At 41.0% G+C, this 14,134-nt stretch overlaps 1 protein-coding gene across 2 annotated transcripts in view; it reads left to right on the top strand.

Annotated features, from left to right (window-relative positions):
- The window catches only part of CORO6 (coronin 6), a 104,929-nt gene that overhangs the window by 74,521 nt on the left and 16,274 nt on the right, over positions 1–14,134 (top strand). Inside the window, exons 5-7 of one of the 2 annotated variants that reach the window (XM_075854325.1) lie at positions 4,360–4,541; positions 6,734–6,853; positions 11,156–11,260. In XM_075854325.1, coding sequence (XP_075710440.1) covers positions 4,360–4,541; positions 6,734–6,853; positions 11,156–11,260 — 407 coding nt within the window. Of the gene's footprint in view, positions 1–4,359; positions 4,542–5,791; positions 5,912–6,733; positions 6,854–11,155; positions 11,261–14,134 lie in introns of both variants that reach the window. The other variant, XM_075854324.1, reaches the window with a different exon arrangement.

Below are 14,134 nucleotides of genomic sequence, written 5' to 3'. Positions count from 1 at the left end.
GGTGGTTTCAAGCATCCAGAATTGTATCATTTAACTTTATCATAGTAAAAAAAATTAGCCTAGCCCCTTTAAAGACATATGAAATGAATCAGTACATAATTTTTCTCCTGTCTGGAAGCAAATGTGAAATTAATAATCTGAAATCAACTTCAATTATCATTCAGTTTGTGGCTTTGTATTTACAACTTGATTTTAACCCTATAAAAACATGCACTGTCCATTACCCCTTTTAAATGTATTGAAATGGGGAGGAGATGTAACATAGTTACACAGTATGTAAGGCTGAAAAAAACCAGAAATCCATCCAATTCAGCCTATTCTGGTAGAACTATGTTCTTGTCACCTGCACCTTTCGATGCATCCCATGGTCTTATTTGCCTTAGCAGCAGCTACCTGACACTGGTTGCTACAATTAAGTTTACTGTCAACTAATATTCCTGAATACTGTTCCATCTCTGTTTTACACAAAGTTTTTCAAATGTAATACTTTATGTTGGCATACAAGTACGTTTTCCCTTCCCAAATGCACAACCTTACATTTATCAGTCCTAAACTTTTGCCCCTTCTCTGCCCAACCCTCAAACTTCTCCATATCAATTTTTAACAGAACATTGTCCTTCTTCATGTTAATTATTTTACACGGTTTAGTATCATCTGCAAATAATGCATATTTTACTTAGCAAACCCTCTACAAGTTCATTAATAAATATATTAAAAATAAATAGTGCCCAATACTGACGCACTGTGGTACGCCACTAGTAACCCAATCAGAATATGTACTGTTAATGACCACCCGCTTACCGGTTACTTACCCACTTACACACATTTCACAGCATTCTCATTTTATAAACCAACCGTTTATTTTGTACAGTATCGAATGCTCTGAAAAAAACTCAAGACATGTGACGTCCAACGACTCATGTCCAGTGTAGAACTTTCCTCCTCAAAGAAGTTGATCAGATTAGTTTGACAGGACTAATCCATCATTAACCCATACTGATGTTGTGTTATAAGTTTATTTTCATTGAGATACTCCAGGATAGCATCTCTTAGAAAGCCTTCAAACACATTACTCACAATGCAGATTAAATTTACAGGCCAAGTTCCTGGGCTCACATTTTGGCTCCTTTTTTTATTTTTTATTTTTTTTATATATAGTTACATACTTACATAGTTGAAAAAAAGTCCATCAAGTTCAACCAAGGGATGGGAAAAGGGAAGGGGAAAATTTCTACAGATAGGAGCTGATATTTTTATGTTCTAGGAAATGATCTAAGCCTTTTTTAAAGCCATCTACTGTCCCTGCTGTGACGGCTCCTGCGGTGACTATTAGATTCACAGTTCTCACAGTAAAGAAGCCTTGTCGCCTCTGCAGGTTGAACCTTTTCTTCTCCAGACGGAGGGAGTGTCCCCTTCTTTTTTGAGGGGGTTTTACATGGAACAGGATTTCACCATATTTTTTGTATGTGCCATTAATATATTTATATAAGTTAATCATGTCCCCCCTTAGTCGTCTTTTTTCAAGGCTAAATAGGTTTAATTATTTTAATCTTTCCTTATAACTTAGATTCTCCATGCCCCTTATTAGCTTCGTTGCTCTTCTTTGTATTTTTTCTAACTCCAGGGCATCCTTTCTATGAACTGGAGCCCAGAACTGAACTGCATATTCTAGATGAGGCCTCACTAATGCTTTGTAAAGTGGTGGTAATATATCCCTGTCCCGCGAGTCCATGCCACTTTTAATACACGACAATTGACTGTACTGTAATATATTGGAATTACATTTCCTATGAGCCAGTCCTGTGGAACAGACCCTTTCACTATAGAATCCTTGAGGCGAACCTGTCACGTTTAAAATGAAGCCTGCTCTATACGCGTCATTTTATAAAGCAGGAGGAGCTGAGTAGATTATATAGTTTTGTGGGAAAAGATTCAGTATAACTTGCATTTTATTCATTCAAACCTCTGCTCATTCTGGGCTTAGGAATCTAGTGGACGGTCTCACTCAATGATTGACAGTCTTTCCTGTATGAGTGTGCACACAGAGATAGCTGTCAATCACTGAGTAGGACCACTACTTTTGCTTAGGTGCTGTTTACATATTTTCTTTTTTGTATCACTGTACTTACTACCCTTAGAACTCGGGGGTGTATGCCACCTGGATCCGCTGATTTGTCTGTTTTATTCTTTTTAAGGCGGCTCTACAGTCCTTCTTGGGTTAGACAGGTGACATTTAATGAAGAATCTATTTTATCCCCCTGCATTTCACCCGACATTTAATTTTCCTCTGTGAACACAGTGGAGAAAACATTTAGTAAGTTCACTTTCTCCTCATCCCCCTTCACAATTCTCCCCTCATTACTTTTTAAAGAGCCGACACTTTTAAGCTTTACTGTTTGTGTTATGGAATCACTGGTTAAGCAATTCCCAGGATGGAAGTTTATGGAGTTGCTAGGTGAGCGATTCCTCAAAGGCTGCTGGAGACTGTCGGAACTGAGCGTGCAAATAAATCTGCAGCCCCAAATCCGTCACAACACTGATCAACAGTCTAAGGCTACTGTATGGTCTTCGTCAGAGCCCACCGCAAGGCGGGATGGTTTTTCCTGCATGGAACCCAGGTTTTAACAGAGTTCGGTGTTGGATAAGAGGTGCAATGCAGGCAATACCAGAACAGGTAACAAGACAGCCAGGGGGAACACAGAAAGTCCAAATCACAAAGCTAGGGGATGTCCGGAATAGTAGAGGTCAGTACCAGCCGGGAGCAGAAAGTCCAAATACGTAAGCAAAGGATAATCCAGAGACAAGCCGAGGTCCAGTTCCAAGTCAAAATAGCCAAAAGGTACAGGGTATAGTCAGAAGCTTGATCAAACACATGGAAACCAGGAAATTCACAAGCAAAGAACACATAAGCAACCCAGGTTTAAAGAGGCTCTGTCCCCTACCTATTCTCATAGGCACTGTAATGTAGATAACAACAGTGGTTTTTATTTTGAAACACGATCATTTTTGAGCAAGTTATGAACAATTTTAGATTTATGCTAATTAGTTTCTTAATGCCCAACTGGGCGTTTTTGTAACTTTTGGCCAAGTAGGCGTTCTAAAGAGAAGTGTAGGACGCTGACCAATCAGCGTCATACACTTCTCTCCATTCATGTCAATTTGTACTCAGCACAGCGTGATCTCGCGAGATCACGCTGTGCTGTCACATACACCCACGAGATCACGCTGTGCTGTGATTAAGTCCCACAGAAGCTTTACCGACGTGTTGGGAGTGTGAATAGACATCGCTTCCTGGCTGGAGGTGATGTCTTTTCACTCTCAAGACACTTCAGTAAAGTTAATGTGGGTGTATGCGACAGCACAGCGTGATCTCGCAAGATCACGCTGTGCTGAGTACAAATGGACATGAATGGGGAGAAGTGTATGACGCTGATTGGTCAGCATCATACACTTCTCTTTACAACGCCCACTTTGCCAAAAGTTACAGAAACGCCCAGTTGGGCATTAAGAAACTAATTAGTATAAATCTAAAATTGTTCATAACTTGCTCAAAAATAATCATTTTTCAAAATAAAAACCACTGTTGTTATCTACATTACAGCGCCGATCAGATTATGTAGGAGATAGGCCACTTATAATCTGGTGACAGAGCCTTTTTAAGTACTCCACCCTTACACCTGATAGGAGGAACGACAGAGAAAAGGGATAGGCTGAACAACTAAAACCAGAACCGCCCAGAAGCTAGACTAGTAGTCATGGTAATCTTAAAGGGATGGATGTTTCCTAACAGTTTGTATCATTGAAAAACATTTTACATAATTAACTTTTTTCCTTATAGCTTTTTAGTGCTAATTCACTGCCTTCCCGTTTTAGTATTTTGTTATTTATTGTACCCCGCTACATTACATTTTTCATGTTATTGTCACTATTTCCTAGTTGCCCCCAACCTGCACCTCTGTTATTCTGTCAGGTCTATTAGTTAATATTGTTCAAAAGGGCCTTCGCTCTGGTTTAATGTATAAACAGTAGCTTCTGAACTCCCTCTAGTGGGGGCTGCAGGCAGACAGGATTTTAACATTTAACATGTCTAAGAAGGGGATTTGGAGCTCTGTAAAAAAAAAAAAGCTATTTCGATTTTTTTTTAAAATAAGTTATGGCGTTCAAGGGTGGACAATCGCTCTAACAACCACCCTTGAGGTGTCTCAGAGCTCCTTCCAAATATCTGTTCCATCACATGTATAATGTGTAAAGAACAGGAAAGCCCAAGAAGTTATCTATATAAACATATAAGTGTTATATTGTCTTGTTTTCTATATTGTTGTTATACATTATTGTGCTTTACTTCTCCTTTACTGTTAGGCAGTGATAACATGATTATTATCTGGAACGTGGGGACTGGTGAGGCTCTTATTACTTTGGATGAGATACATAGCGACCTTGTCTATAATGTCTGCTGGAACTATAATGGAAGTCTTATCACCACTACCTGCAAAGATAAGAAATTACGCGTTATAGACCCTCGGAAGCAAGAAATAGTGGCTGTAAGTAATTCATAGCTTTTTTCTTCTGTCCTCACTCACCTTCACTGCACAGTCCTGAGATCACCACAATACATTATAAGTAATACATCCTCAGCCAGAAATATATATTATTTCCAAATAATCTTTATCTGCAGTGCTTAATAAACTAGTCCTTATTATAGTCCCTGTTTTTTTTATGTAAATATGATGATTGCTACTGAGCTTGTTATTTGTCATTGATTTTGTTCACCTCCCATCTACTGGTTATTTTTTTTTCTTTTTAACACATTTTAATAATGTAATATGGTGGTGGTAGGACTTTTGAATATGAGAGTTGTGGTTGAAGTGAGACCTTCTGAATTCAATGCTTGTTTGCATGTGCTGCAATGTCCAGTATGTTCCAAATAAAGATCTATTGGTCATATCCTATGTATCCAAGGGTAGTGCCATTTACTAATACCGTTCTTCAGTGGATAAACCTGGCCAAGAATACACAAGAATACATATAACTTATCAAACCTTTCTGATAAAATCCAGACTGGAGCACGTGATCTTTTTATGTTCTGTAACGCTTTCTTGTTTATTGGCTTTTAATTCCTTACTGGTTATGCATGGACTTTTGTGCGTCATTTTTTTTTTTTTTATATATAGGGTACATGCTATTTTCATAAGTTTCAAAGCCATAAACCCTTACATATTATTAGACCTGTTGAATTATAATTAGTAGCCACAATACGGTTATGTTGATTTTATCTATCACCAATAGTACAGTGGTTATTTGGTTTTAGGAACACATTTAAAAAAAAAATTGCTAGTAGTTCTATACCGAGTTCTAGTATAACCACGTTTATCAGAATATTATCAGTTTAATACTTCACAAAATTCTATAAAATACCAGGGCTATTACCCTCCATATGCTCTTATATGTCATATAGAATACTGTAGTTAATACTGACATTTTATGATCCCACATAGACACACTGGAGCAGCTTAAGAATTTATTGGTATTACTTCTACCGTACTTTTTCCTGTGTGTAGTCCTCTTTTCACACAGTCTTCACCACACACCTCGGCTTGGCAACTCCTTAGTAATCTTCTCAGCTGTTGAAGGAACTTCTATTACGTTTGCAACAATTAAAAATATTAGCAATTTGTACTTACCAAAGTGTGGATGAGAATATGAAGTGATGCATAGTATCATACTAATCTTCATGCATGTTTGTGTTTTCAACTTGCTGTGGTGACCTTAACCTGCTAACCAAACAAACTAGGAGAAAAGTGGGGCACATGAAGGGGCTCGGCCGATCAAGTCCATTTTTATGTCTGATGGCAAAATATTCACCACCGGTTTCAGCAAGATGAGTGAACGGCAGCTGGCTCTGTGGGATCCGGTATGAGAAGGTGTTCTGCATGTTTATTTACTTTACCTATCTCTCTACTTCCTGTTATACTGACCCCCTGAGGTCTGCACAGATACTAATGTGACAAGAAAATTAAAATGTTGTGTTCCAATTTAAACAATTGGTCGACTTTGGAGAATAGGACACTTATTTCATTAACAACTATTTACTCCAGTGTGCTAGATAAAAAATTTTACTTTGGGTTGTGACATAATTTGGTCTTATGATGAGCTTTAAAAGCAGGTTCCAATGGCCATAAAATGTATTGGACATGCTAAAAATTTTCCAAAATAACATTATTCCAACTTTCAAATTAAATATTCAAATATCTATGTGGTTTCAGATGTGCATTCCAATAAGGAAAAAGCCATGGATTGTGTGTCTTTTCTATAGCCACCTTAATTTGGTCTACCATTTGGAGAAGGCTCTGTCCCCTCCCAATGATTTCGGTGCGAATTAGACTCCATAAGGCTTCCGCAGATGTTGGAAAATATATGTGCCATGTAACTAATCTTTCCCTTTTCTGAAAGGTTAATGAGCTATGAGAAACATCACAATAATTGCCTCATCTCTATTTTGTTTGATGTCCATGCAATATAGACGTAATGGCCAGTACATGTTGGCAGAGAGACCAGCAGTTTCTAGGTAGTTGACACATCAACAGAACTTTTTATCCAGGGTCACCTTGGTAACTATAGCTGCAGAAAATTAGGAGCCAGTAACATACCGTCTTATGTGTCCTGCCAGGACAGTGAGCCTTTGTGTCTATAAAAATGTTATGACCAATTTGTTTTCCACCTTACCCATTCACAGGAGAAACTTGCCCCCCATGAGGGGATGAGACCTATGCGAGCCATCTTTACCAGAGATGGAAATATCTTTACAACGGGCTTTACACGGATGAGTCAGAGAGAGCTGGGCTTATGGGACCCGGTAATGGCAGACATGGGAATTTGATTGCTATTGTCATTGTTTCTAAAGCATAAGGTCATAATTTTACCACTATCCCATGAGTTAACTTAAACACAGACATAAAAATTAAGAGAGATCTTTAATCTGAAATATATTTTCTGCCATTTATTACTGTCTTTGCAATTGTAGTAAATTGTATAATTATTTATGGTGAAAAATTATTCCTAAATCGTATGGAGCAAATAATATCTTATAGGCTCCTAACATAAAATTTCCCATACCATGTGGTAATCTATATGTGTAATTAGAGAATTATAGAATGTAATTTTATAAGTCTTTAAAAAAATGCAATTATTCATATAGCAGTTTATATTATGCTATAAGAAGACAAGCAGGTATTCTTATGTTCATGTTTACTGAGAGCGTAAAGTTTAACTTTTAGGTTTGCCCTGGTTAGCGTCAGTTTTCCACCTCAAAATCCTACTTACTCTGAGTTCTGAGATCTTCTACTTCTGCAACAGCATGGAGTGGTGTCGTGATCTACCCCATTATTTGGGTTTTCTAACAGTAGAGTATTTATATAGAGAAAGGGGTTGGTTATGATACTTCTCCATTCTGTTGCTGACAGCAGTAGAGTTCCACATCACCGGATCCCAGTTAATTAAGGTTAAATTAAGGTTGAGCTTCATGCGAGATTAACCAAAACCCCAAACAAAGTTGCTAGTTTGGTTTTTGCTTGGGGTGTAATATCAAAGTTGAGTCTCTGTTTTTTTATAATTTGTTTTGGTCGGACCATACGCATACGCCATACCATGCCATACGCCAAGGCAGTTGCTGTAGGCCCATAAAGAAGGGGGCCCAAAGTTTTGGCCATGGGCAGCGTGAACCTGCACAGGGCTCCCTCTCCACAGAGACCTCAACACTATTAAATATGGGAAGGGGAAAGCAGACTGATTGTCCTAAGGCCTTTTTGTTCTGGAAGAGATGTGTAGGAGGTTTACAAGCACCAAACACGGCGACATGAACCACCACCAGGAGGGTCTCCATTTTGGGTCCAACTCTTCCCTATTTCTGTCCCTGTTTACGAGATTAGACATTCATAGACTATAACAAACTCTCTAAGGCCTCCATATACATTCTTATACTCTATCCATGCTCTCTTATGGACATTAACAAATGCAGAAGTAAATACTTGGAAGGCAACCAAAGCTGTTGACTGCTATCTACTTCTAAGGGAGAGAGACATTCCATATTCTAAAAATGATCTTATGCGAACAATAGATAATAGCAGTGGAAATTCTGGCTTTAGAATGCAGTGTGTCAGCATGGTGTCCGTGGATATGTTAGATCATGCAGCAATGCATGATAGGTATGTAAAATGTAACTAAAGAACAGAATAAAAACTATACATAATATACTGTATATGATACTAACGAAATACTAATAACCTGTAATGTTAGATTTAAGAATTTTGGCTTAACACGTAAAAAGTTTTTTAATATTTTTAAGTGACAAGTTAACAGAATTAATAAATAAGTGTTATCATATCATTAAGACTATAAATGTTTTCTCCATTGCATATACATTCACAATGTATTTATGATGCATACCACAACTCTATAGTTGAAGCAGCAATAGCATTTACTATGAGGCACAAAGACAGAGGGGGCCCACTCAGATACAGTAAGGCCCCATGCACACGACCATAGCTGTGTTCACGGTCCGTGATTACTACATGGACGAGCAGCGGAGCGTCAGCCGCGGGCCGTCCGCAATCAAGGACCGTGCACACACAAAATGTGCATTGATTTAATTGGAAACCATGGTCGTGTGCATTGGCCCATAGGTTAGCATGTGTTTTATACTATCTGCAATTGCTGTTCGGCAATTGCGAAAGGTATACGGCTGCAAATGCACGGTCGTGTGCATATGAGGCCTAAGGCTGGATTCACACCATCACTTTGCTGCATTTTTCGTGGCTTTTTCGTTACCATTTTTCAAATTTTTATTTTAGGTGAAAACACTGGGCCAGATGTTACTTTAAAGCGTTTGGTGTATTTTTTTGAAAGGCCACATACAAATCGTTTTGGTTTGTGGTGTATTTGTAGCGTTTTTGGTTTCAGTGGTATTTGTTTTCAAAATCCTCCGAGTATGGTGTTTTTCCTGTCGTTTTTCTCCAAGGCTTCTCTATAGGACTTGAAAAACGGCAAAAAAAAAAATGCATGTACACAATGACACCAAAGAAAAAGGCCACAAAAAACACATGGTGCTGGTGTTTTTACATGCCTTTTCTTCATGCAGTTAAAAATGGCAGTCAAAAACCCTGTGTGAAGGAGGCCCAGCTATGTTTTGAGAGGAAAAAGGACAGTAGTGACCTGTTATCTGGCACTATTATGTGGGTTCTTTTTAATGTAGAAGATGTGCTATATGACAATACTACCTATCCCTTAATTGTAAGGAAAAATGATGAGGCTCTTAGCTAGGTGATGGAGGCTCATCCCTGACTTTGTTATGGGGGGTCTTTGAATGCTAGTTACACCCCTAACTACAAGTTACACATAAAGTTCCAAGGCAAACCTGTGTTATTTGTATTGAATTTGACCATCTTCAAGGCATCGTTGAATTTTCTTCTACTAACTTTTATAATAGCAGAAGCCATAACAAACGCTAGGAGACTACTACCACACCATTACAGTCCACATACGAACGGTCCAAACATCCTGAATGTCACATAAATTTGCATTGCTATTAAATGTAACTCTAACAATATACCATTGTATACTCTAAGGGTATGTTCACACGGCAGCGTCCGTAACGGCATGTGCAGGTGCTTGAACGCCGCGTCCATTACGGACGTAACTGGAGCTGGTTTTCCATGGAGTCCATGGAAAACGGCTCCATTTACGTCTGAAGAAGTGACATGACACTTCTTTGGCGCGGGCGTCTATTTACGCGCCGTCTTTTGACAGCGACGCGTAAATATACGCCTCGTGTGAACAGACAAACGTCAGCCTATTGCTTTCAATGGGCAGATGTTTGTCAACGCTTTCAAGACGTAATTTCAGACGTAATTCGGGGGTTAAAACGCCCGAATTACGTCCGTAAATAGGCCGTGTGAACATACCCTAAGGGTAACTACATTTTTTAAAAACTTTTCACATTTCGAAGTTTTCATCAGTGGGTCCAAGTACAGAGGCCCCCACCGATCGCTAAAACTAAGCACCTACAGTAGCACTAGGGTGAGCGCTGTGCCACTTCGTTTCTGATCAGGTTTCCTTGGAAAGCCGAGTGAGCGATGTACGGGCTCAATAGAAAGTCTTTGAGTCCGTACACCACTCACACGGCTTTCCAAGGAAAGTCGTTCAGAAACGAAGCGGCACTGCACTCACCCGAGCGCTTCTGACGCTTCATTTTAGTGATCATTGGGGGTCTCAGTGTTCGGGCGCCCACCGATCAAAACTTCTGACTCGTTATTATGACTTGTCAAAAGTTTTTTAAAAGTTTACTTACCCTTTAACAGCCTCTGGAAAACTGGATGACAACCCTATACTGTAATGGCTACTATTAGTGGTTGTCATTCAGCATCTGTTTACCAGTTGACTGCTAACCAAGTAGTGGTCATCTCTAATTATATAATTGATGTAACTCTTAGATATGCTGCGCTATAAATGAGCTGGAATGCAATGACTCAGGCGGGTCATGCCACTGCTGAAATAAAGTGATAACTCCTTTGTATTTTTGCTTATTATATTATATTAGGAACTTATGATTTTTTTTTTCCATTTTGAATTTATGTGATCTTAGCAAAACAACTTTCCCGAACTTCTCTAAGAAATAATGATCAACTTATCTGTAGTATAAGGGTATGTTCATACGTACACGTCCGTTACGGCTGAAATTACGGAGCTGTTTTCAGGAGAAAACAGCTCCTGAATTTCAGACGTAATGGCATGTGCAGGCGTTTTTCGCAGCATCCATTACGGACGTAATTGGAGCTGTTTTTCTATGGAGTCAATGGAAAACGGCACCAATTACATCCCAAGAAGTGACAGGCACTTCTTTGACGCGGGCGTCTTTTTTACGCGCCGTCTTCTGACAGCGGCGCGTAAAAAAATGACCGTCTGCACAGTACATCGTAAAACCCATTCAAATGAATGGGCAGATGTTTGTCGACGCTTTCAAGCAGTAGTGCGTGTGAACATACCCTTAAACAAAAGATGAAAAAATTGACAAACACTCTCCTGCTTAATGACTTGTATTAATTCTTCAACTACTTTAACGTTTGTACTGGATTTGTATTGACATAACTCCTCTACTGTCTAGAGTAACTTTGATGAACCTATTGCCTTACAAGAAATGGACACCAGTAATGGAGTATTGCTTCCTTTCTATGACCCTGACTCCAGTATAGTCTACCTCTGTGGCAAGGTACGTATATACATACACAAGATGCCATTAATTTATGTTTCAGTTCAAGGGATGGTTTATGACTGCAAATGTGTGTAAGGCTCTGTTCAAACTATGAAATCTATGATGGATTAACTTGTAATGTGATCCGTTTTCTGATATTTTTGACTGCAAGAATACTGCTGCAGACTGCACTATTTGTGTCATGAAAAATATCAGAAACCCTAGCAGAAAGTCCACAATGCAAGTCAGAACAGAGCCGGGCTGCAATACCACACACAAACTATTGACAGCTGTGACGCTAATTTTGGAAAAAAAACAGCCATGTTCTTCCAATTCTGTACAACCCCTTTAAAGGAATAACAATACACTATCTCACACAGCCAATCAGAACCCTGTAGGTGGCAATAGAGCCGGGTGGGCCTAAGCTTATATGGCTCCTTGTATAGAAAAAAAATGTAGTGGTGTTCTGCCTCAAACACTGTATGGTATATTTACATTGTGCAGTCAAATTGTGTTTTTTGTGAAAATCGCCACATTGTGTCTTACAATTTCATCTGTGAACCGCTTCAAGGCATACAACAACTCAACTGCATTAAAAAACCCATCAAGCACACGTTAATTTCTGCAGTATTGCCATTGCCTTCCCCAGGGCCGGCGTTAGCACCCGGCGAACCCCGGCATGTGTCGGGGCCCACTACTCTTGGGGGACCCACTCGGCCACCGTGAACTGACGCTGCCAACATGGCTCCTCCAGGAGTGGAATCCCCAGCCAGAGTCCTGCCAGGGATTCTTCTCCTAGACAGAGCCCTGTCTAGGAGGTGGCATAACTACCGCTGTAGCAGCCATAGCGGCTGCCACAGGGCCCGCAGTTTAAGGGGGCCCGTGCCACCCACTGTCACGCCCAGTGGCCCAGCCAGCAGCCGCTATGGCTGCTACAGTCGTAGCGACGCCACATATAATAGTATCTGCGTCCTTAGGACGCAGATACTATTTAATGCTATGGCAGAGCAGGGAGGTAGCTCCCCGCTCTGCCATTTACTAGTGATGTAAGGAGCAGAGCAGTGTCCCAGGCAGAGTTCTAGTGCGCTATGCCCGGGACTTTGGCTCTGGGGTTGCCCCTGACATCACTATCCATATGTGGATAGTGATGTCAGGGGCCTCCCCAGAGCCGGAGTAACGGAGCAGAGCCTTTACGAGCACTCTGCCTGGGAAACTGCTCTGTCCATATATGGACAGTGATGTCAGGAGCAGAGCGGAAGTCCCAGGCAGGGTGCTAGTAGTGCTCTGCCCTGGACTATAGCTCTGGGGTTGTCCCTGACAACACTATCCATATATGGACAGTGACGTCAGGGGCTTCCACTGAAGCGAAATCCTCAGCCATAGCGTAGGCAATGCTCTGGCTGGGTATTCCACTCCTAGAGGAAGCCCCAAAGGTGCTACCTACAGGGAAGGGGGCTGTTTGGCACTACCTACAGGGAAGGGGGCTGTGTGGCACTACCAGGAAGGGGGGGCTGTGTGGCACTACCTTGGAAGGGGGTCTGTGTGGCACTACCTTGGAAGGGGGTCTGTGTGGCACTACCTGGGAGGAGGGGGCCGTGTGGCATTACCTGGGATGGGAGCTGTGTGGCACTATCTACAGACGGCACTAAATTTATGGGGTACAAACTGGGGGCCTAACTTCTATATGGGGGCATAAACAGGGCCTAACATCTATATGGGGGAACAAAGTGCCTTTTTCTGCCATTTTACTGCCGCTGTGAGTTGCCCCGCAAAGGGGCCCACTAAGTCTGTGTCGCCCAACGGCCCACATAAACCTGGAGCCGGCCCTGGCCTTCCCCATATATCTTGTCAAAGAAGTTACTTTAAAATATATTTTTTTTGCAGTAAAATGGAATATGTACACTTAAATAGGGAGGGGAACAGTTTTTAACTAATGTCACCATAAAATAGACCAGTGCCCAAATGATGTAACCATACAGTGCTATACTATAACTATACTATAACCCCCCTCCTCCCAAAAAAAAAATGTGATACAGTGCCTAAATATTATGGAAAACAGTGCATCTTCTGCTTACTCAGCACACCGTGGAGAGGAAAAGGGAAGAGGAGGTTTCTTGCAATGTTTTCTAAGGCTTTGTTCACATCTGCATCGGGACTCCGTTCATGGGTTCTGTCGGAGCTTTCTGCCAGGGGAACCCATGAACGGAATCCAAACTGAAACAAATGAAAACCATAGGTTTCCGTTTGCATCACCATTGACCGATCCGCTGCAAATGGTTTCCGTTTGTCACCGTTGTGTAAGGGGTCCTTCATTTTGACGGAATGAATAACACAGTAGACTACGGTATTGATTCTGTCAAAACGACGGAAACTTTACACAACGCTGACAAACGGAAACCATTTGCATCGGATCCGTCACCATTGAAATCAATGGTGATGCAAACGGAAAACTATGGTTTCTGTTTGTTTAAGGCTGGATTTACACGAGCGTGTGCGTAAAAATCACGGACTGTCTGCACGGCCCCATAGACTAGCATAGGTCCGTGCGACACGCGTGAACATCACGCGCGTTGCACGGACGTATTACACGTTCGTCTAGATAAGCCCTCAGTTTGGATTCCGATCATGGGTTTCCCTGACGGAAAGCTCAGACGGAACCCATGAACGGAGTCCCGACGCAGATGTGAACGAAGCCTAAGCAGGGGGAGTTCAATGCATGTTTGGACTGTCTGTGTGAGTCCTGAGTGGCCACCTTCATCTCAGCACACCTAGGAGTAAAGAAATGGCAACTGGCCTAAGCTTTATTTATGGCAGCGCCCCCTTGATTGTCCAAGAGTATTTCACCCACACGCTAAGGCCAGCACTGCACTACATAGACCGTTTTCTTCATGC

This window comes from Rhinoderma darwinii, chromosome 2, assembly GCF_050947455.1.
Source record: "Rhinoderma darwinii isolate aRhiDar2 chromosome 2, aRhiDar2.hap1, whole genome shotgun sequence".
NCBI classification, from domain to species: domain Eukaryota; kingdom Metazoa; phylum Chordata; class Amphibia; order Anura; family Rhinodermatidae; genus Rhinoderma; species Rhinoderma darwinii.
This window is presented reverse-complemented; position numbering and strand designations above follow the sequence as displayed.